The sequence below is a fragment of the Podarcis tiliguerta genome (genome assembly GCF_965153285.1).
Source record: "Podarcis tiliguerta genome assembly, chromosome: 16".
In the NCBI taxonomy this organism is placed as follows: domain Eukaryota; kingdom Metazoa; phylum Chordata; class Lepidosauria; order Squamata; family Lacertidae; genus Podarcis; species Podarcis tiliguerta.
The window spans coordinates 20,065,366-20,085,905 of NC_139549.1; the positions used below are offsets into that span (position 1 = coordinate 20,065,366).

The window sequence follows — 20,540 nt, forward strand, 5'->3', positions numbered from 1 at the left end:
CTGTTAGAAGCCCAGCATACTCTCACAACCTTGCAGCTGCAGGTTACTGTGGAACTCAGAGAGCCAACTCTGTCTCACCTTTTCAGGACAGGTAAGTATTATTTGATCCCTACCTTTCCAATTTCCTAAATCTCTCTACCCTTGCATTCTCCAAATCTCCGTTGTTCGCATTCATGGGTTCCCCTGGGGCATCTGGGACTCTACCACAGCTCTGCCAGTTCTGGATAGCACCCTTCTCCATTCCTTGTACAGCAACAGTTAGACAAGGGGTGGGAAACTGGTGATCCTCCAAATGTGCTTGGGCTCCAACTCCCATCAGCCCCAGCCAGCATAGCTCAAAGGCCATGGATGATGGGAGCTGTAGTCCAGGAACATGCAGAGGTTCATAGGTTCCTCACCCCTGCCTTTTTGATGTCTACACTTGACCCAGTACCAGGTTGTCAGGTGTGCGTGCAGGAGCCAGGCCCTGTGAACAATAGGACTTTGCAAGACTGGGGCCTTCCTAGGTTTGTTCTGAAGAGGCAAGGCGTGGCCTCACAGGTGAGGCCGATTGGTAACTCACAGCACCTGGTGGCAAGTGCTGGGAAGGGATATAAGGTCAGCATTTTCCCTTTGGCTCTTTGCCACAGCCACATGTTCCCTGACTTGCTGCATTTGACTCCTTGACTCCTTGCTTCTTGATCGTCGAACCCTTAATTTCACGACTCCTTGCTTCCTGACCCTTGGACCCTTGGCTTCTTGACTCCCGGCTCTTGTACCCTTGGCTTCCTGACTCCTGACTTCTGGACTCCCATTCCTGCTCCCATCCCGCCATCTTGCCCCCGGTCGCGACATCCCCAGCTGGGACTTCGATCGCTCTTGAACCAGACCATGACACAGGTGCTGAATTCTAGAAGGACGAACCAGAATCCCCACAGGTTGGGGACCTTGCTGAGGATGCCCCATGATATTCTTGTAAAGAAGCTGGTAAAATGCGGTCTTGACTATGCTACCACTCAGTGGATTTGTAACTGGCTGACTGACCGGACCCAAAGGGTGCTCATCAATGGTTCCTCTTCATCCTGGAGAAGAGTGACTAGTGGGGTGCCACAGGGTTCTGTCTTGGGCCCGGTCTTATTCAACATCTTTATCAACGACTTGGATGATGGACTCAAGGGCATCCTGATCAAATTTGCAGATGACACCAAACTGGGAGGGGTGGCTAACACCCCAGAAGACAGGATCACACTTCAAAACGACCTTGACAGATTAGAGAACTGGGCCAAAACAAACAAGATGAATTTTAACAGGGAGAAATGTAAAGTATTGCACTTGGGCAAAAAAAAATGAGAGGCACAAATACAAGATGGGTGACACCTGGCTTGAGAGCAGTACATGTGAAAAGGATCTAGGAGTCTTGGTTGACCACAAACTTAACATGAGCCAACAGTGTGACGCGGCAGCTAAAAAAGCCAATGCAATTCTGGGCTGCATCAATAGGAGTATAGCATCTAGATCAAGGGAAGTTATAGTGCCACTGTATTCTGCTCTGGTCAGACCTCACCTGGAGTACTGTGTCCAGTTTTGGGCACCACAGTTCAAGAAGGACACTGACAAACTAGAATGTGTACAGAGGAGGGCAACCAAAATGGTCAAAGGCCTGGAAACAATGCCTTATGAGGATCGGCTAAGGGAGCTGGGCATGTTTAGCCTGGAGAAGAGGAGGTTAAGGGGTGATATGATAGCCATGTTCAAATATATAAAAGGATGTCACATAGAGGAGGGAGAAAGGTTGTTTTCTGCTGCTCCAGAGAAGCGGACACGGAGCAATGGATACAAACTACAAGAAAGAAGATTCCACCTAAACATTAGGAAGAACTTCCTGACAGTAAGAGCTGTTCGACAGTGGAATTTACTGCCAAGGAGTGTGGTGGAGTCTCCTTCTTTGGAGGTCTTTAAGCAGAGGCTTGACAACCATATGTCAGGAGTGCTCTGATGGTGTTTCCTGCTTGGCAGGGGGTTGGACTCGATGACCCTTGTGGTCTCTTCCAACTCTATGATTCTATGATTCTAGGATCTCCTTGAGGGTTCTTCTGGAGGGAGACCAGCTGAAGAAACCAGAGAAGGTTGGGACACACAGTCCTCAACAGAGCTGGCACCAAGAGATCTGGACCAAGGAGCAGTGACGTAGCTTGTGTCGATGGACCCAGAGTCACTGTACATCTTGTGGGCAAGGAGTCATCTCATGAGCTAGTAATCCCTGAAGCATCACCACCAGGTGAGTTTAGGATGTGGGCTATGAAGGCAAAGGACCCCTACCTGAAGGTCTGTAGATGTCAAAGCAATGAAGGGGGCTGTTTGTGAAGTTTCCTTAACACACCTGTGTGCAAATATGTACACATTCAAATCCTACCTTTTTCCTCCAAGTTGCTCAAGCCCCCACAACTACCCTGTGAGGTAGGCTAGGCTGAGAGGCAGTGACTGGCCCAGAATAATCCAGTGGGCTTCGTGGCTGAATGAGGATTCGAACCCTGGCCTCCCAGTCCAGTGCTCTAACCACTGCACCGCACCATCTCCATGCAGTGCCGAAATGGCACACCACTGAGTCATTTTTGAAACGTTTATTTGTATTTCTAGCATACTTTTAATAGGACTTGTGCTTTGCGTTGTTTCCATAAATAGCTCCTTCTTCTGGCATCTTTTTTCTTTTAAAAAAAAAAATTCAAAGGAATATTTTTGTAGTCTGTAAAGGCCAAACTCTTCTTATGCTAAATGCTGTTCGGTGTTACATCTTTTAAAATAGCCTGCAGGAAGGGGGAAATGAACCCTTTCCTCCCACACGACAGCCCCTCTCTGCACTATGCATTTAAAGCAGTATCGTATCATTTTAAACAGCCAGGGCTTCTGCAACCAACTCCCTCAGTGAACATGGGAGCAAGGCAACGTGACCCAGGAGGGGTTTTCTCAGAGTGGCAGCGCACACTGAGAATCTGCAGCAAGGACTCAGAGTTCCTAAGCAACTTGTTTCCAGTTAAAGCTTAGCTGCATCAAAAATACAAGTGTACTTTAATTAAAAAGCTCTCCGTGAGGGATAGCGCTGAACAGTGTCACTAGTAAAGGCACAACGGTTAGGGTCCGTCCTAAAATGGTATTGCAGGTTTAAATGAGAACTTTGCTTTTGAGCCTCTTCAGCAAAATGATTTCTCAGAAATCCATTGCTCCCTAGAATGGATTACCAGCTTTACCGTGCCTGTAAAACAGCTCTAGTCAACTTCTAGGACCTTTCCCTCTACCTGAGGGATTTGTCAAGCTTATCGTATTGGACAAACCCCTAAGCGCCCTAAACTGCTTTCCTAGCCAGGCCCTATCTGGCAGTTAAACTGTCAAAATGAGCCTTTTCCATCCTCTCTCCCGCCTGATGGGACGCTTCTCATCCTGGCCATGGTTGGCTGAGAGTGTCCTGGAGGTTGACCCAACAGTCTGTCCATCACAGCTTCCCCCAAAGAATCATGGGAATTGTAGTTTGATAAGGGTGCTGAGAGGTGTTAGGAAAAAACCCTGTTCCCCCCTCACAATTCCCAGAATTCACAGCTAAAATGGATTGACTGTCAAACCACTCTGAGAAACGTTGCTCTGTGAGGTGAATTGCGGGTCAAGCAGTTGGGAAACACCACGCAAGGGACTTTGACAGGTGGGCGGAACAACCCAGCTGTCTATCATCATGCTGGGTGATTGACAGGGGGTTGTCCCGCCCACCAGTCAAACTTGTCCTACAGGGGGCTGGGGACAGACAGCAACCTGGCCCGCTGGGCCAAAAAGGTAGGCCACACCCCTTCTCTTGAACGTCACAAGCTTCATTTAGAACAAAAAAGGCTGCAAAGTTTTGTTTTTCAGTCTCCTGCACCATTGAAACAGCGTGTTCCATAATTCTCTCTAGACAAGCGGGCAAGAGGCCAAGAAATGAATTGCAGAGGAAGACTTATTGGCAGAGGCAGAGACTTGATCATCTGCTTCTTCCTTGAGCTTCTCCTAAAATGTTTTTGCACTTCCAAAAGCAGCAGCTGAAAGGAGGAGAAGAAGGGGAAGCTTTTAGAAGTCTAGAGACAAGAGGAATGGTGGCATAAAAGCCCAGGATGTGTGGCCTGGACCAGGGGCTAAAGGGAAGGAGAAATTAGATTCAGTTTGCGTTGCAAGGCCAAGCTACCTAGCCAGAGGCGCTGCCTTGGGCCAAAGACTTGGGGGTAGCGTTGTGTCACACGTGTGGCATCACACATGTGATGCATGACACACACCTATGACATCACGCGTGCAACGTCAGGAGGAGGCCTTGCCCAGCACCATGCAGCGTCAATGGCTGCGGCTCCTCCTCTCTCGCTCTCAAGTTCATAAAGGGAGATATTGATCTTTCAGATAACATGGGCTCTGGCCACATATGAAATGAAAACAGCAGACAAAATGCATTGTTAGGAGAGATGGCTTTGCAAAAACGTGTACATTATGGCAAAACTGCATGCAGAAATGTGTCTTTCAGGAGGAATTTGCACTGAAATGCTGATGAGTTATCGGTTATCGGTTAACTATAAACCGATATGGAGAACCGAACTTAACAAATGGAAAAGGAGAAACTGAAAGCGATAAGAGTCCTCCAACCCTAAGCTACAAACAAACTACACTCTGCTCCTAATTCTCCTCCTTGAAACCTTTGGGATCATAGAGGCCGTCTCTTAACTGATCTCACCGGAGGCTGTTCATTAGGGCAGATGGGGGCACTGCCCCACCAATCTCAACATGCCCTTAGCCAGTCCACACCAGCCTGCCTGCCTTCCTACAACTAATTTGGCTGGCTCTGCCTGTCGTGGGCTCTGCAAGCCACAGAGGGGAGAGCACTCTCATGTTCAGATCCTTCTCAGAGGTTTCCCAAAGGGCCCAGGTTGACCACTGCAGAAGTGATGGTTTTAAGAGAGGATTGGACAAATTCATGGAGGAGACAGCTATCAATGGCTACAAGACACAATGGCTGGGGTAGCTCCGTTGGTTAGAGCATGGTGGTGATAACTCCAAGGCTGCCGGTTCGATCTCCGTATGGGACAGCTGCATTTTCCTGCACTGTGGGGGGAGGCGGATTGGATGAGATCAGGGGTCAGCAAACTTTTTCAGCTGGGGGCCAGTCCATTGTCCCTCCGACCTTGTGGGGGGCCAGACTATATTTTGAAAAAAAAAATGAATGAATTCCTATGCCCCACAAATACCCCAGAGATGCATTTTAAATAAAAGGGCACATTCTACTTATGTAAAAACACCAGGCAGGCCCCACAAATACCCCAGAGATGCATTTTAAAGAAAAGGGCACATTCTACTCATGTAAAAACATGCTGATTCCCGGACCATCTGAGGGCCAGATTTAGAAGGCGATTGGGCCACATTCGGCCCTCAGGCCTTAGTTTGCCTACCTACGGATGAGATGATCTCCGTGGTCCCTTCCAACTCTACAATGATATGGTTCTGTAGTGTGCCTCCACAGTCTGAGGCAGCAATGCTTCTGAATTCCAGTTGCTGGAAGCCATTGCAGTCGGATCCTGCTCGCAGCTTTCCCACAGGCACGATGTCTATGTTCTGCCCCCTTATTGGAAGCAGAATGATTCCTCGTGATTCCTAGCAAGTTGAGAGAGTGTTGTGGGGCTCAGATGCTGCTGTCAGGCTTCCCATCCCAGAGGCATCTGACTGGCCAAGGTGACAAAAAGATGCTGGACTGAGTGAGCCTTGGGCCTCATCCACCAGGGCCCTTCTTGCGTCCTTGTTTTGAAATGTTTTAGGATACATGTACGGGATGCGGGTGGTGGGTTAAAACACAGAGCCTAGGTCAGCAGTTCAAATTCCTGCGACAGGGTGAGCTCCTGTTGTTCGGTCCCTGCTCCTGCCAACCTAGCAGTTCGAAAGCACGTCAAAGTGCAAGTAGATAAATAGGTACCGCTCCAGCGGGAAGGTAAATGGCATTTCCATGCACTGCTCTGGTTTGCCAGAGGCGGCTTAGTCATGCTGGCCACATGACCCAGAAGCTGTACGCCGGCTCCCTCGGCCAGTAAAGTGAGATGAGCGCCACAACCCAAGTTGGCCACGACTGGACTGGGGTCCCTTTACCTTTACCTTTAGGAAACATGTACAGCATAGAATCATAGACTTGGAAGGGTCATCTATTCCAACCCCCCCGCCCCCCGTGATGCAGGATTTTTTTGCCCAACGTGGGGCTCGAATCCCTGACCCTGAGTTCAAGAGTCTCACGCTCTACCAAGCGGGGATGCAGTAAATTGTAGGGGCTAGTGGCTAAAGCAGATAAATATCTGCCAGTTCCCACACCCCTCAAGCGCTGGATGCGGTGTGGCGCTTTCCTTGTTACCATGACTGCCTCCCCCGGGAGATTTTTGCCTGGAACAAACAGCGCGTTCCCAGTGGGGTTGGCTTTGGTGATGGCGAGAGAAATCAGCGCTGGGTTCCTCAGGTGTACCTGGAGTATGGCAGGCTCTTGGACCCTGAGGGAGCCTTCTCTCTCTCCCTCCTTCTCTATTAGTGGCTCCTGCTTCCTCGAGATTTAAAACTCGCCAGCCCCTGCAAGGAAGTCTTGGCTGGTGTAGCTGAGGCTGCACCTGCAGTCAGTCCCCCTGCTCTCTTGCGCCGGCGCTGCTGATTTGTGACTAGCCGGGACACTGCTGAACTTCAGCCGTTCATTTATCCCTCCACGTCCGGGCCCCTGGATTTTATCCAGAGCTGCAACCGCCTTTGCAGAGATGGGCTCTTCCCACTCGGTGCCGGACGAAATCCAGGAGCTTGCAGACAAGACGGGCTGTGAGTATACAGCTGCTAAACTTTCCTCTCGTCGCTCCCCAGTGTCCTTCCTCCCCTGCAGGACTTGGGAAGAGAGGGTTTTGCGCTTTCTCCCTCTTTTTCTTCCAGTCCCCCCCCTCTCCTCCCTGTACATCCCAAGGGCAGCTGATCCTTGGCGCAAGAATGTGGCTTGACGGCTTGAGCAACTCCGGGCTTTTTCCTCTGTGGGTGAGAGGAGGAGGGCTTATCTTTCAGCAATGTGTTTGAAATCCTGGCAGTGTCCGTGCGTGCAAGTGATGGCATCTAGCAGAAGCCGCTCAGCTGGGGGGAAGAGGAAGTTTGCAAAGGAGACCACCAGTTTCGCAAAGCGTTTTGTTTCTGCAGGCTGCGGTTCGGGGCTTTCTGAGTGCTTGTTGGCATGTGCAACCGGCTTTTCTGTTCAGAGCCTGGAGTTATGCATCTATACAGTGGTACCTTGGGTTACATACGCTTCAGGTTACAGATGCTTCAGGTTACATACTCCGCTAACCCAGAAATAGTGCTTCAGGTTAAGAACTTTGCTTCAGGATGAGAACAGAAAATGTGCTCCGGTGGCGCGGCAGCAGCGGGAGGCCCCATTGGCTAAAGTAGTACTTCAGGTTAAGAACAGTTTCAGGTTAAGAACGGACCTCCAGAACGAATTAAGTACTTAACCCGAGGTACCACTGTATCTTGCATACTTTTATATGAAGATATATAGATACATACATACACACACACACACACACACACACACACACAAGGCTGTTGCTGCCACCCATGTCGTTCTCCAACCTGCACACCTTGGACTACAAATCCTCCAATGGGGGCTGCGTGATGACAGCCTTACCTTTATATGTATATAGGAATATAGATATGGTTTTAATATAAAATGACATTCATTGGCTCTGACAAACCCTGTAGTGTTACATGCATATCTCAGCCACATTAAGAAGGGAACATTGAGTGAGGACAATGTCAAATAACCAAATGATCGACTGCATTGCCAAGGCTTCAACTGCCCATGACATAGCCTCTCCATAATTAACAGCAAGAAGCTGGTGTGGTATCAACATTACTTTGGTTTGCATAGATGATCAACGAGAGCCACACTTTGTCAAAACGATCGTGTTCAGTTTGGCCCTTTTGTGTTGTGTTATATGCTTGGAAAGAGCCAGATCCTGAATTTCCACCTCCTTTGGGGTCTTTCCAAGGGGAGGTGATTTCTAGATTGGTAGAGGTAAACACAGCCTGGCAGCTGGGTCTCATGTAGAAGGGGAGGGTCTTGGTTGGTGTCTAGTGACAGGGGGGCCAGAACAGCGTTAGGGAGGGTTCGATGTCCAACCCATAATATTGGAGACATCAAAAAGGCTTTGCCAAAACCCAGTAAGCTTATCATACTCCCGCCATCTTGCAAACTTAATAGCCAAGGCATTCCCCCCCAGCTGTCTAATGCACAGTGGCGCCATTGCTTCATTTCAGGAAAACCCAAGTTTTGCAGAACTGCAAAACGTAATCCGAAAAAAGAAAAGCCACATTTCCAAGAAGACAGTTGGGGGTGGAAGAAAAAACAGGATAAGGAAGTGGTCCTCAACAGTCAATGTAGATCAATATTGCCTACACTGACAGGCAGTGGCTCTCTGGGGTTTGAGTCAGGCTTTCTGTCTCCCAGACCTGCCTTGAGTTGCTGGGCATGGAACCCAGGACCTCCTACATACAAGGCAACTGCTCTGCCACTGAGGAATGGCCAACTATAGAACCCTGAATAGAATCCTTCCCAATGGCCACATCATGTTGCAGACAGAGGTGTCGCATGGGGGGGGCAGGGAGTCATGGCCCCGGGTGCAAATTTTTAAGGGGGTGCACTCACAAAAGGCATGGAGCCCTGGCAGCTGAGGCACGGCGGCAGGCGGGTGGGTTTAGTGGGCAGGTGGATGGAGGCAGAGGACGAGGAGCCTGTTGGAAGTGGGCCCTGTTCACGCTGACAACGTGCCCTCCTGATACATGCTCCCACCCCAGCTGACCAGTCCACCAGGCATGCACAACACTTTCCCCACCCCGGGTGCCAGCAACCCACGCTACGCAGCCCACCACTTTCCGAGGGAGACCGTTCCACTGTCAAACAGCTCTTACTGCCAGAAATTTCTTCCTGATGTTTGGTTGGAATTTTCCTTCTTGTAACTTGAAGCCATTGGTTCAGGTCCTAGACTCTGGAGCAGCAGAAAACAAGCTTGTTTCATCTTCCATGTGATGGCCCTTCGGCTATTTGAAGATGGTTATCATAGAAAGTGAGCTGCATAGTTGAACTATGTGCTGTGTGATAACAGAAGTAAGAGTTGTAGTAAGAGTCACAATAGCCATAATAATAGCTGTAGTACAGTGGTACCTCAGGTTACAGACGCTTCAGGTTACAGGCTCTGCTAACCCAGAAATAGTACCTCGGGTTAAGAAATTTACCTCAGGATGAGAACAGAAATCGCGGAGGCCCCATTAGCTAAAGTGGTACCTCAGGTTAAGAACAGTTTCAGGTTAAGAACGGACCTCCAGAACAAATTACTGTAAGTTCTTAACCCAAGGTACCATTGTATTACTTTGAAGATATAATACCAGCAAAATGTGACATTGGAAGAAAAGAAGAAGCAGAGTACATTCCCAGTAATGAGACAAGTTAATCATCTTGCACACATCTAGAAATGGGTTGTATATATTACTTCAGTGAACAGTTTCCATTTTTATGGCTTAGGACTGTATATGGATATGCATTATCCTGCACTTTATTAAACCAGTACATTAGGAATAGACTCTGTTTGTTCTACAAAGCAATTGTAGAGCTGACCTCCCTCTTAATCTTAATTCATTAGTTCATTAGTTTTACCATGTTTGCTCTCCCTCAGACTTGAGTTAACCCGTCTTTTCCTGTCAGAGTTCTTATCTTTTTCCAGTCGTATCAGAATGCTATGTGGGCAGCTCTTAATACGCGGAAGTCAATTTCCTTATCTGTTAAGAGCAGGTGTCTCACATAGCCAATTAAAAATAACCAAGAGGTCAGATGGGAACGCATACATCCTATGGTTATTTCAATTTCTGCTTATTACATCGGCCCAAAATTTCTTTCATTTTTTGGACAAGCCCCTCTCCCCAAATATGTGGTCTGTCCAGTTAGCAGTTAGCAAAATCACTTAAATGACACAAACCCCGTCAAGAAGAGCCCTGACAGATCAAACCAAACAAAAAATGATTTGAGGAGAGAGGCGCAGAGAGGTTCTGTCTTTCTTAGTTCAGGAACTAAGAAAACGCTGAACAAAAAGAAACCCATACTGAGGAAACCTCCCTCAGCCAATCAGAGCGTCCACTGCCCCAGCGAAGGTCATGCCACTCTGCTAAGCAACACCACCCACTGCCCCCTCTTAGCTAATTGACTTTAAAACGCTGGCAGAACAAACCCTTAAATTACGTCCAGGAAGATCTTTGCTGCTGCACTGCCAACAGTTCCTTCGAATGGCCCCAAATTCCCTCTCCTTGTACTGTGCAACCAAAGATAGGGAACGCATGTTATCTGTGTGCACACATGGATGTGTATTTGTTGTGCCTCTGTCCTCAATGGCTGGGGTCCCAAGAGGGCAGGGAACAGGTTTAGCTGCCGAAGCATCGATGTGCTGCGCCCTTTAAAAATTATACCTGGCCTTTCCTTGAAATTCAATATATCTGAATGCCAGTTGAAGGGAATCACAAGTAGGGGAGAGTTTCTGTTGCGCTCGGGTCCTGCTTGCAGGATTCTCATGGGGGGGGGGCGTATCTGGTTGGCTGTTGTGAGAACAGGATGCTGGACCAGATGACCTGATCCAGCAAAGCTCTTGTTTTAAGGACTACAACAAATAAACAAACAAAGAATTATGGCACAAAGTGCATCTGATGAAGGGATCCAAGCCCTCGCAGGCCCTTGGAATTAATCGATTTCTTAATCTTGAAGGTGCTGCAGCAAGTGCAATTCAGAAAAGTCCCCAGTGATCCTATATGTTTCCTTATGGAATTAATTAGTAATTTTTGCTCTGCTTTGTTTTATTCTTGGCATCCGTTGCTGATTTCTGTTGTTCCTGTTGTTGGGTGTGGGGTTTTTGTTGTGGTTGCTGTTTAAATGGTAAATGTGGTGTTTCAATTTGTAAACCACTATGAAATGCAGTTCTTTTAACTGCATAGAGAAGTTTTTAATGTTTGATGCTTTATTGTGTTTTCAATATTCTCTTGGGAGCCACCCAGAGTGGCTGGGGCAAGCCAGTCAGATGGGCGGCATATAAATATTTGTTGTTTAGTCGCTTAGTTGTGTCCGACTCTTCGTGACCCCATGGACCAGAGCACGCCAGGCACTCCTGTCTTCCACTGCCTCCCGCAGTTTGGTCAGACTCATGTTTGTAGCTTCGAGAACACTGTCCAACCATCTTGTCCTCTGTCGGCCCCTTCTTCTTGTGCCCTTCATCTTTCCCAACATCAGGGTCTTTTCCAGGGCGTCTTCTCTTCTCATGAGGTGGCCAAAGTATTGGAGCCTCAGCTTCAGGGTCCGTCCTTCCAGTGAGCACTCAGGGCTGATTTCCTTAAGAATGGATATGTTTCATCTTCTTGCAATCCATGGGACTCTCAAGAGTCTCCTCCAGCACCATAATTCAAAAGCATCAATTCTTCGGCGATCAGCCTTCTTTATGGTCCAGCTCTCACTTCCAAACATCACTACTGGGAAAACCATGGCTTTAACTATACGGACCTTTGTTGGTAAGGTGATGTCTCTGCTATTATTATTATTATTATTATTTAAGAATGGGGAGAGATTTGGTCTGGTTCGGATGTTGACACAAACCTCCCTAATATGCATATTCTGAAACAATATGTGAACTGAAACACATCTGTGCACTGAAATTTACACTTCTCCCAATTTCAGGATGCCGTTCTCCCAAAGAATAATGTACGAAACAGGTGTGCCTGTGTGTGTTTATGTCTGAGTTCTCCCCTCAGAGAACTCCTTTTCCCAGAAGAAAATTCCTAGACTACTCTGAGAATTGTAGCTCTGCGAGGGGAATAGGAATTCTCCTAACAACTTTCAGCACCCTTAACAGACTACAGTTCCCAGGATTCTGTGAGGGGAGCCACGTCTGTTTAAAGTGGCATGATGCTGCTTGAAATGTACAATATAGATGGGACCACAGAGTCTCCAATCAATGCTCTTAACTTTGGAAGAAGCCCCCTCATTCTGAAATATATGGGATGGTTTTTTTCATTCTGCATATAAATTCACACAATATGTTCTGGTGAGGGACAGGGCCACTCAGGAAAGGAGGGGGGTGGGGCAGTATAATCTTTCACAGACAGCCTGGAAAAAAAGCACCTTGAACTTGCGTTGAATAAGCAACTGTGAAAAGAGGTTACTGGACTAGACAGGCCATTGGCCTGATCATATGCTCTTCTCACACTCTCTCACACAGAAAGAGACAAACAGACAGACAGACAGAGAGACCCCTTTTACACCATATGTAACTCTTTGCTGGATGGGATAACTGTGATGCTTAGCTTATTAATTTTTTTAGCTCCTGTTGGTTCATAGCATTTTATAGATCGCAATTGCCTTATTGGTGATCTGTTAATGGTTTTATAGGCTCTATGCTGCGTTTGTGCCGTTCTGTTCTTTGTTACGTTACTGTTGTTTATTTGTTTGGAAGCCGCTTTGAGATCCGTTTAAATGAAAAGCAGCGCAGAAATACAAGGAATCAAATCAAACCTTGCCTTTTTCTATCTCTAGCCAAAGCTCGGGTGCCTGGCCCAGTTAACAGGCAGCAAATAAATGCAGGGGGGGGGGAGGTTGTTGCTCTGAGCCAGAGGTAACACTGACCCTTTTCTTGCGAAAGAATAGTTAGCTCAGCCGTTTTTAAAAAATGTTTATTTCAGTCTTCTCTTCTGGGAATAAAGCATATTTGCTGAGGCATGGTGGTGGGGTGCATCGAGAAAGAAGACGCTCTAAATAGAACATTCTCTCTTAGATGATGGTTAGTTGACTCAGGTGGCTTCTTCCTATAGCTGACTTTTGGTACCCAAGGCTGTTTTCAAGCCAATTCTACCGTAAACGTAAAGAGACCCCTGACCATTAGGTCCAATTGTGACCGACTCTGAGGTTGCGGTGCTCATCTCGCTTTATTGGCCGAGCAGCGCACGGAAATGCCGTTTACCTTCCCGCTGGAAGGTATTTATCTACTTGCACTTTGACGTGCTTTTGAACTGCTAGGTTGGCAGGAGCAGGGACCATCGTGGGGATTCGAACTGCCGACCTTCTGATCGGCAAGTCCTGGGCTCTGTGGTTTAACCCACAGCGCCACCCACATCCTACAAATTCTACCTTAGGGCCACACAATCTGTGTGCCCAAACACTGGAGCTGTAAACATTTATTCACAGGTGATATTCAACAGGTGTGCAGTCTGTGTATACAACAGTTGGAGCTGTAATTGTACACGCTTTTTCGCACAACATACATGTGTGTGTGGAGTCAGCTGGCACCTGTGTTCAGTGTAACATGTGAGCACGCCTTCTATGTGACTTGAGTCGTGTTGATGCTGCTAACCTGCATTTCGGCCCCTTCGTTATACAAGTAGCAGCCTCAGGACCGCGAGGGATGCAGCGGCAAGAGGTTCGCATTCTGTCTCTGCCTGAGTCCCTGCCCAAAAAAGAAAATGCAACTCCCAACTTGCTGTTTGCATTTCAGGGAGCAGGGAGAATAAATAAGACGCGATAAGCTCGCAGTCTTCAAATATTTGAATGGGTGTTGCATGGAGAGATTTTTCTTTTGGGTGCTCTGCTGAGTTTTGGTTCAACAGATTTGAGTTAAAAAGAAGGGAAGAGAATTTCCTGATGGTGCACCTGTTTTAACAGTGAAGCACATTGGCTTTGAACTCCTTTGTTAAAATCTACCTCTCCATGCGCTGCCCTGTAAGTTTATTGTGGCAAAATGTTTTGTGAATTAGGAACAAGTCGGAGCATTTCTCCATCTAGCTCAGTATTGCCTCTCTATTATCTCTATCATCTATCTATCTATCTGTCTATCTATCTATCTATCTATCTATCTATTTATTGATCACTATTTTATTATTGAAAAGGTAAAGGTACCCCTGCCCATACGGGCCAGTCGTGTCCGACTCTAGGGTTGCGTGCACATCGCGCTCTAGAGGCCGGGAGCCGGCGCTGTCCGCAGACACTTCTGGGTCACGTGGCCAGCGTGACGAAGCTGCTCTGGCGAGCCTGCACCAGCGCAGCACACGGAAACGCCGTTTACCTTCCCACTATAAAGCGGTACCTATTCATCTACTTGCACTTAAGAGTGATTTTGAACTGCTAGGTGGGCAGGAGCTGGGACCGAACAACGGGAGCTCACCCCACCGCGGGGATTCGAACCGCCGACCATACGATCAGCAAGTCCTAGGCACTGAGGTTTTACCCACAGCGCCACCCGCGTCCCTATTTTATTATTGTACATACATGTAAATTTTTCATCTATTGTGGGAGCCTTTTTTCCAGCTGCACCATATGGTCCATGTTATTGCTCCCTCTGACAATGGAAGCAGAGCAGAGCCATCACAACTAGTAGACATTGATAGTCTTATTAGTTGTCTATGAATTTGTCCAAGCCATCCAAGTTGGTGGCCATCACTGCTGCTTGTGGGAAGGAGTCCCACAGTTTACGTGTAAAGAAGTCCTTTCTTTTATCTGCCTGGAATCTTCATTGGAAGTCTGCAGGGTCTAGTGTTAGAAGAGAGGGAGGAAAAACTCGTCTATGTCCACGCACTCCATGCCAGACCTAATTTTATACACTTCTGTCATATTGCCTCTTACTTGCCTGTTATGTACTGATTTGAATAGGATCCAAAATGCAGCAGTCTGATTGGTCCTAGAACAATAGGTTTCAGAATGCAGCAGTCTGATTGGTCCTAGAACAATAGGATCCTGAATGCAGCAGTCTGATTGGTCCGCAGGAGCCACCCAATCCAACTCCAGGTGGAAGTGAATCCTCAACCTGATTGGCCTACAGGAGAATCCCAGAATTAGCCAATCATGTGGGGCCCATTGTGTAAATAATGTATATAAAGCAGTCACCAGCAAAGAAGATGCCAAGAAGAGGGTGATATTCTTCAGCGTCTGTGGAGAGGAGACATTCGAAATCGCCCGGGCCTGAAGACGTCGCTACTGTTCCTTACAGAACAATAATGGAACGGCTGATGGGGCACTTCTCGCCGCAGCCCTCAGTGGTGGCTCATCGAAATGCCTTCTACGCAAAGCGGCAAGCCCCTGGGGAAACCATAACACCACCTTTTCTCCTAACTAAAAGACCTGGGCGCAGCAACCTTTCCTCTGAAATCCATAGTGGGTAGAACATGGTACACACTTCAGTCGGCAGCCTACCCCTCTGGGAGTCAGGAGATCTCTCTGTGCGCCTGTGTGGTGCTGAACGAAGAGACGTTTATCTTCTGTATAACTTAATTACTGGCTGATAGTCAGATGAAGCTTCTAGAGTGAGCTACTGGCTGGAGAACGCACCCCATGTTCTCATTTCAGAGAGGAAGAAGGAGTTGCAATGTAATCAGCAGGAAGGAGAAAGCCTTAGTTATATGGAATAGGTGTGGGGGGCCAATCGGGGGCCACATGCCAGTGGTGGGTGGGGCCAGAGGCAAATGTGGGTGGAGCATTGAAGGTGCAATTCACCTTTGTACAGTAGGCTAGTACAGGCATCCCCAACCTTCGGCCCTCCAGATGTTTTGGACTACAATTCCCATCATCCCTGACCACTGGTCCTGTTAGCTAGGGATCATGGGAGTTGTAGGCCAAAACATCTGGAGGGCCGAAGGTTGGGGATGCCTGGGCTAGTTTCTCCCCACAAACGCATTCACCTATCCTCCATCCTAGTAAACATTATCAGAGTTTGAGGACATTTCCCAGTCAGGTGAAAACACTCAAGGACGGTGCAAAGCAAGGTCAGGGAGGAGTATGGCCTGACGAGCAGGGGTGTGGCTTGAGGAGAGTCCTAAGGGCCATATAGAGAGGTCTGGAGGGCCACATTCAGGCTTGAGGTTCCACACTGTGGCTACAGCACTTAGCTGGAAAAAGAACCCTAAGGAAGTCTTTTAGGGTGTGCTCTTTTGCTTCTGGGAAGAGTTTGGAAGAAGAAGAGTTTGGATTTGATATCCCGCTTTATCACTACCCAAAGGAGTCTCAAAGCGGCTAACATTCTCCTTTCCCTTCCTCCCCCACAACAAACACTCTGTGAGGTGAGTGGGGCTGAGAGACTTCAAAGAAGTGTGACTAGCCCAAGGTCACCCAGCAGCTGCATGTGGAGGAGCGGAGACGCGAACCCGGTTCCCCAGATTACGAGTCCACCGCTCTTAACCACTACACCACACTGGCTCTGGGGACCTGTCCCTCTTGTAAGAAAAGCACAGTCTGGCTCTATGCCTTTAACCAGCCCTCCCTGGAATGTCCAACCTTTAGAGCAGTGGAGGGCAGTGCATGCAAAACCCCTTGGCTAGACAATGGTATCTGCAGGCTAAGGAGTTCAGCTGTTCCCAAACCGCAGATAAGGAAACGAGTGGCCCACGCCCTGGATGTGTGATACAAAGGCTAAAGGGAAAATGGAAAGTTCTCACTGGCCATGATTCATCATGGGCTCAGCAACGGCCTCACTTGAGCTCGGTATCTTTATGGTCAAAAGGTGACAGAGATGTTATAACCTGCATCTTTTTTATAAAAACAACAACTGTACAGGTTGAACAGGCACTGCCGAAGTGCAAAAGCGAGCAGCTCTCTATTGCCGGAGCAAAACCAGCTACGGTGATGGCAGAAGGGAGTGGCGACCTGACAAAAGGCTGCAGTCAGATGCCCTTCCAGGAGCAGAAGTGGGTGGAAGGAACTGATCACTTAGAAACAGGGAAGCAAATCCCCAGTGGCAGTGGTTTTTTAAAATCCGTTGGTGCTCTATTGTTTAAACCTGCAGCAAGGCTGTAAATCAAGCAGTTGCTCTGATGAATGGTTGCATGTTCCAGACTTAATAATAGGGTACATACACCTGTTGGTAAGTATTTATTAAAAGAAGAAGAAGGAGAAATCCAAAATGTCTCCATGGCACAAGTCTCTCCAGAAGGGTGCAACCACATGATTGAGGTTTTATAAGCATGAGCTGAGAAGTGTCTTGAAATATCAAAATCCCTCTGATGCAAGAGGAAGCCCCCCCCCCCAACTGATGTTGTACTAAGGGGCATAACCTGCTCCTGTGAGTGGAAGGTGCTATGGAGCAACCTGAGGATCTCTGCTTTTCCTAAGTTTCTAGTCCTTGTGACTTGCAGAGAAAAACCTGGAGATGTGAAGGGCATGCACGGTGGTGGAATGATTGGTAGACACAGGTGGAAGTTAGGAACTATGGCTCTGGGCTGCCCCATGCTTTAGGAACTTAGGAACTCCATGCCCCATGCTTTAGTAAAACTGCCTTATGTGGGGTCAGTCGGACCTACCTCAGTGTTGCCTGCACTGATTGCCAGCAGCCGACTGGGAAAGACTCCTGTCTGAAATCCTGGAGAGCTGCTGCCAGTCTGTGTAGGCACTAGTGAGCTTGATGGACTCGGTGACCTGACTTTAATAAGGCAACTTCCTGTGTCAAGGTTTGGATCCGTGGTCCCACAACATATGGAGAGCTACAGGTTCCTGCCCTCTGCTTTTCTGGGCATTCGCTTTGGAGAAGAGAGCCTTAGAGATCCTCTCTATAATCCATGGGTCGGCAAACTAAGGCCCAGGGGCCAAATCCGGCCCAATTGCCTTCTGGATCTGGCCCGCAAACGGTCTGGGTATCGCCGCATTGATCGGCGTGGGGATTCTGATTGTTCGGGCTGCACCACTCCCCCACACACACACCGCAGTGCCTCCTCCCTCCTGGCTTCTCCCCGCCCTGCCTAGAGGAGGAAGGGGGCTGGGCTTTGTTGAGCCACAGTTGACTGAGCCCCATTTTAAGCAGCCCCTCTCCAGAGCCAGCCCCTGCTGCTTGCAAGGCACAGGTAAGCAGCCACCGGGCTCGTCCGGTGCTGTGGAGAAGGGAGGGGAGAGTCATGGGGAGGGATTTCTCCCCAAAAAATATAGTTCGCCCCCCCCCAAGGTCTGAGGGACAGTGGACTGGCCCCCTGCATAAAAAGTTTGCTGACCCCTGCTATAATCCATTAATTGAGAGCTGGATGAGTCCTGCCATCGCCGCAGCAGCGCGGGTGCAAGCACTCAGGAGAAGAGGGCAGTCTCCAAAGCAACATGTGCTGCAGTGGTGTCAGAAGTGGAGAAGGCTTTTTGTCCCGTGGGATAAGAAGGGGCAAAGCTGCCCAGGAAGCAAAGAGCCCAAATACAAATTTTGTTCTGCAAGGGCTTCTTCAACCTATTATTTGAGCAACGGCCCCGTATAATTAACAGTAATTGCATTACATAATGGTTAATTAGGTAATGGCCGGGCTGGCAGTTAACGTGAGCATGGATTTATAGGCATCATCAGAGAGGTGTGCTGAAATGTCAGGATCCTCACAAATGGTCTGATTGGAAGTGCTTTTGGCATTCCTAACAAGCCACTCCGCTGAATATAAACAAGATCTTTAAATTTGGGTTTCATAAGGCGTCTATTTGGACACAGCTGGGAGTGCCTGCAGATTTGGAAGCTCTGCTAGCCAGGCTTTCTATTAGATTAGAGGGGGCGGGGAAAATTGGAAAGATGGAGAATGGGATGTCTGTGGCTTTCCCTAGTTGCCTGACCCCAAGTCAGGAAGACGGCACAAAGGAAAAATTGACGGGCCCCTTCCAGAATTCCTTTTTATTATGCATTTGTGAACATCTGTGCTCATGCTGGTATCAGAGCAGTTATACATGACCCTACTCCTACTTTCAATATTTGTGTGGCTTTAAAGGAGGATTGGATACATTCACGAAGGAGAAAACAATCAATGGCTACTAGCAATAGCGGCTCGATTGGAGGCCGTGATGCTTGTGGATCCAATTTCTGGAAACCGCAGAAGGGGAGAGAGTTGCTCTTGTGCTTGAATCCTGCTTCACGGAGTTGATTTCAGTCTACAACCATGAGGGCTAGGAACTTACTTTAAAAATTCAAGTATACAGTGGTACCTCGGGTTACATACGCTTCAGGTTACATACGCTTCAGGTTACAGACTCCGCTAACCCAGAAATATTACCTCGGGTTAAGAACTTTGCTTCAGGATGAGAACAGAACATTAGCTAAAGTGGTGCTTCAGGTTAAGAACAGTTTCAGGTTAAGAATGGACCTCCGGAATGAATTAAGTACTTAACCCGAGGTACCACTGTACATCGTACCCTCCCTCTGCCTCTGGCTTCTTCTAATTCTTAGGTAGGCACCATATTCTGTACTCTGTGACCCAACAGTGCTGATGGAGACATCCAGATTCTCCGATTCCTTGCACAATTCAGATGCCTTTAGCGGGTAAGACTTGCTAATCTGACTTGTTGCTGGCATCATCTGTCTCAAGAAACAATGGAGTGCACTTCTGGAGGTGGTCAAATCACTGTATTAGCAGCACCAAAGTGACCTGTCCAGAGCGCAAGTCTGGATAGTGCACCTGGAGGTCCTGGGCTGCCCAGACAGAAGACAGGCTCTAGCAGGTTGAGCAGGTCAAGAAGGCAATTTCGATACCTGCTTCAGAGGGAAGTGAGGGGCAGATGGGGCTTGTCAACCTGAAGGAGCGTCTCCACCCCCATCGTTCTGCCCGGATGCTGAGGTCCAGCGCCGAGGGCCTTCTGGCAGTTCCCTCACTGCGAGAAGCAAAGCTACAGGGAACCAGGCAGAGGGCCTCTTGGTCTCGCTGCTGTGGTCCAAAGGAAAGCAGAGCAAGATGTTTGGCTGCAGGAGTTGCTGGAGGGAGATGTACAAGGAGCCATCCAACCACCTTAGGGACTCCACTCCAGATTTGTGTAGGGTTTACTCCTTAGTCTTTTCTTCTCCCCAAGCAAGGCAGCAGAGGTTTAGGATCAGAGTTTTCCTTCTCTTAGATGCGCTACCTTCCCAGGTTATAATAATAATAATTTCCCCAGCCACTCTGGGCGGCTTCCAACAAAGATTCAGAATACATTAAAATGTCACACATTAAAAACTTCCCTGAACAGGGCTGCCTTCAGATGTCTTCTAAATGTCAAGTACCGTATTTTTCGCTCTATAAGACGCACCAGACCACAAGACACACCTAGTTTTTGGCGGAGGAAAACAAGAAAAAACATATTCTGAATCTCAGAAGCCAGAATAGCAAGAGGGATCGCTACGCAGTGAAAGCAACAATCCTTCTTGCTGTTCTGGCTTCTGGGATAGCTGCGCAGCCTGCATTCGCTCCATAAGACACACACACATTTCCCCTTACTTTTTAGGAGGGAAAAAATGAGTCTTATAGAGTAAAAAATTCGGTAGTTGTTTGATCGCTTTGACATGTGATGGGAGGGCGTTCCACAGGGCGGGTGCCACTACAGAGAAGGCCCTCTGCCTGGTTCCCTGTAACCTTACTTGTCGCAGTGAGGGAACCGCCAGAAGGCCCTCGGTGCTGGACCTCAGCGTCCGGGCAGAATGATGGGGGTGGAGACGCTCCTTCAGGTTGACAAGCCCCATCTGCCCCTCACTTCCCTCTGCAGCAGGTATCAAAATTGCCTTCTTGACCTGCTC

At 48.2% G+C, this 20,540-nt stretch overlaps 1 protein-coding gene across 1 annotated transcript in view; it reads left to right on the plus strand.

Annotated features, from left to right (window-relative positions):
* The first annotated feature begins 6,430 nt into the window (after nt 1-6,430).
* Nucleotides 6,431-20,540, plus strand: part of TESC (tescalcin) — a 30,753-nt gene continuing 16,643 nt past the window's right edge. Inside the window, exon 1 of the mRNA XM_083417492.1 lies at nt 6,431-6,819. Within this exon, the coding sequence (XP_083273618.1) occupies nt 6,762-6,819 (58 nt within the window). The 5' untranslated portion in view covers nt 6,431-6,761. The remainder of the gene's footprint in view (nt 6,820-20,540) is intronic.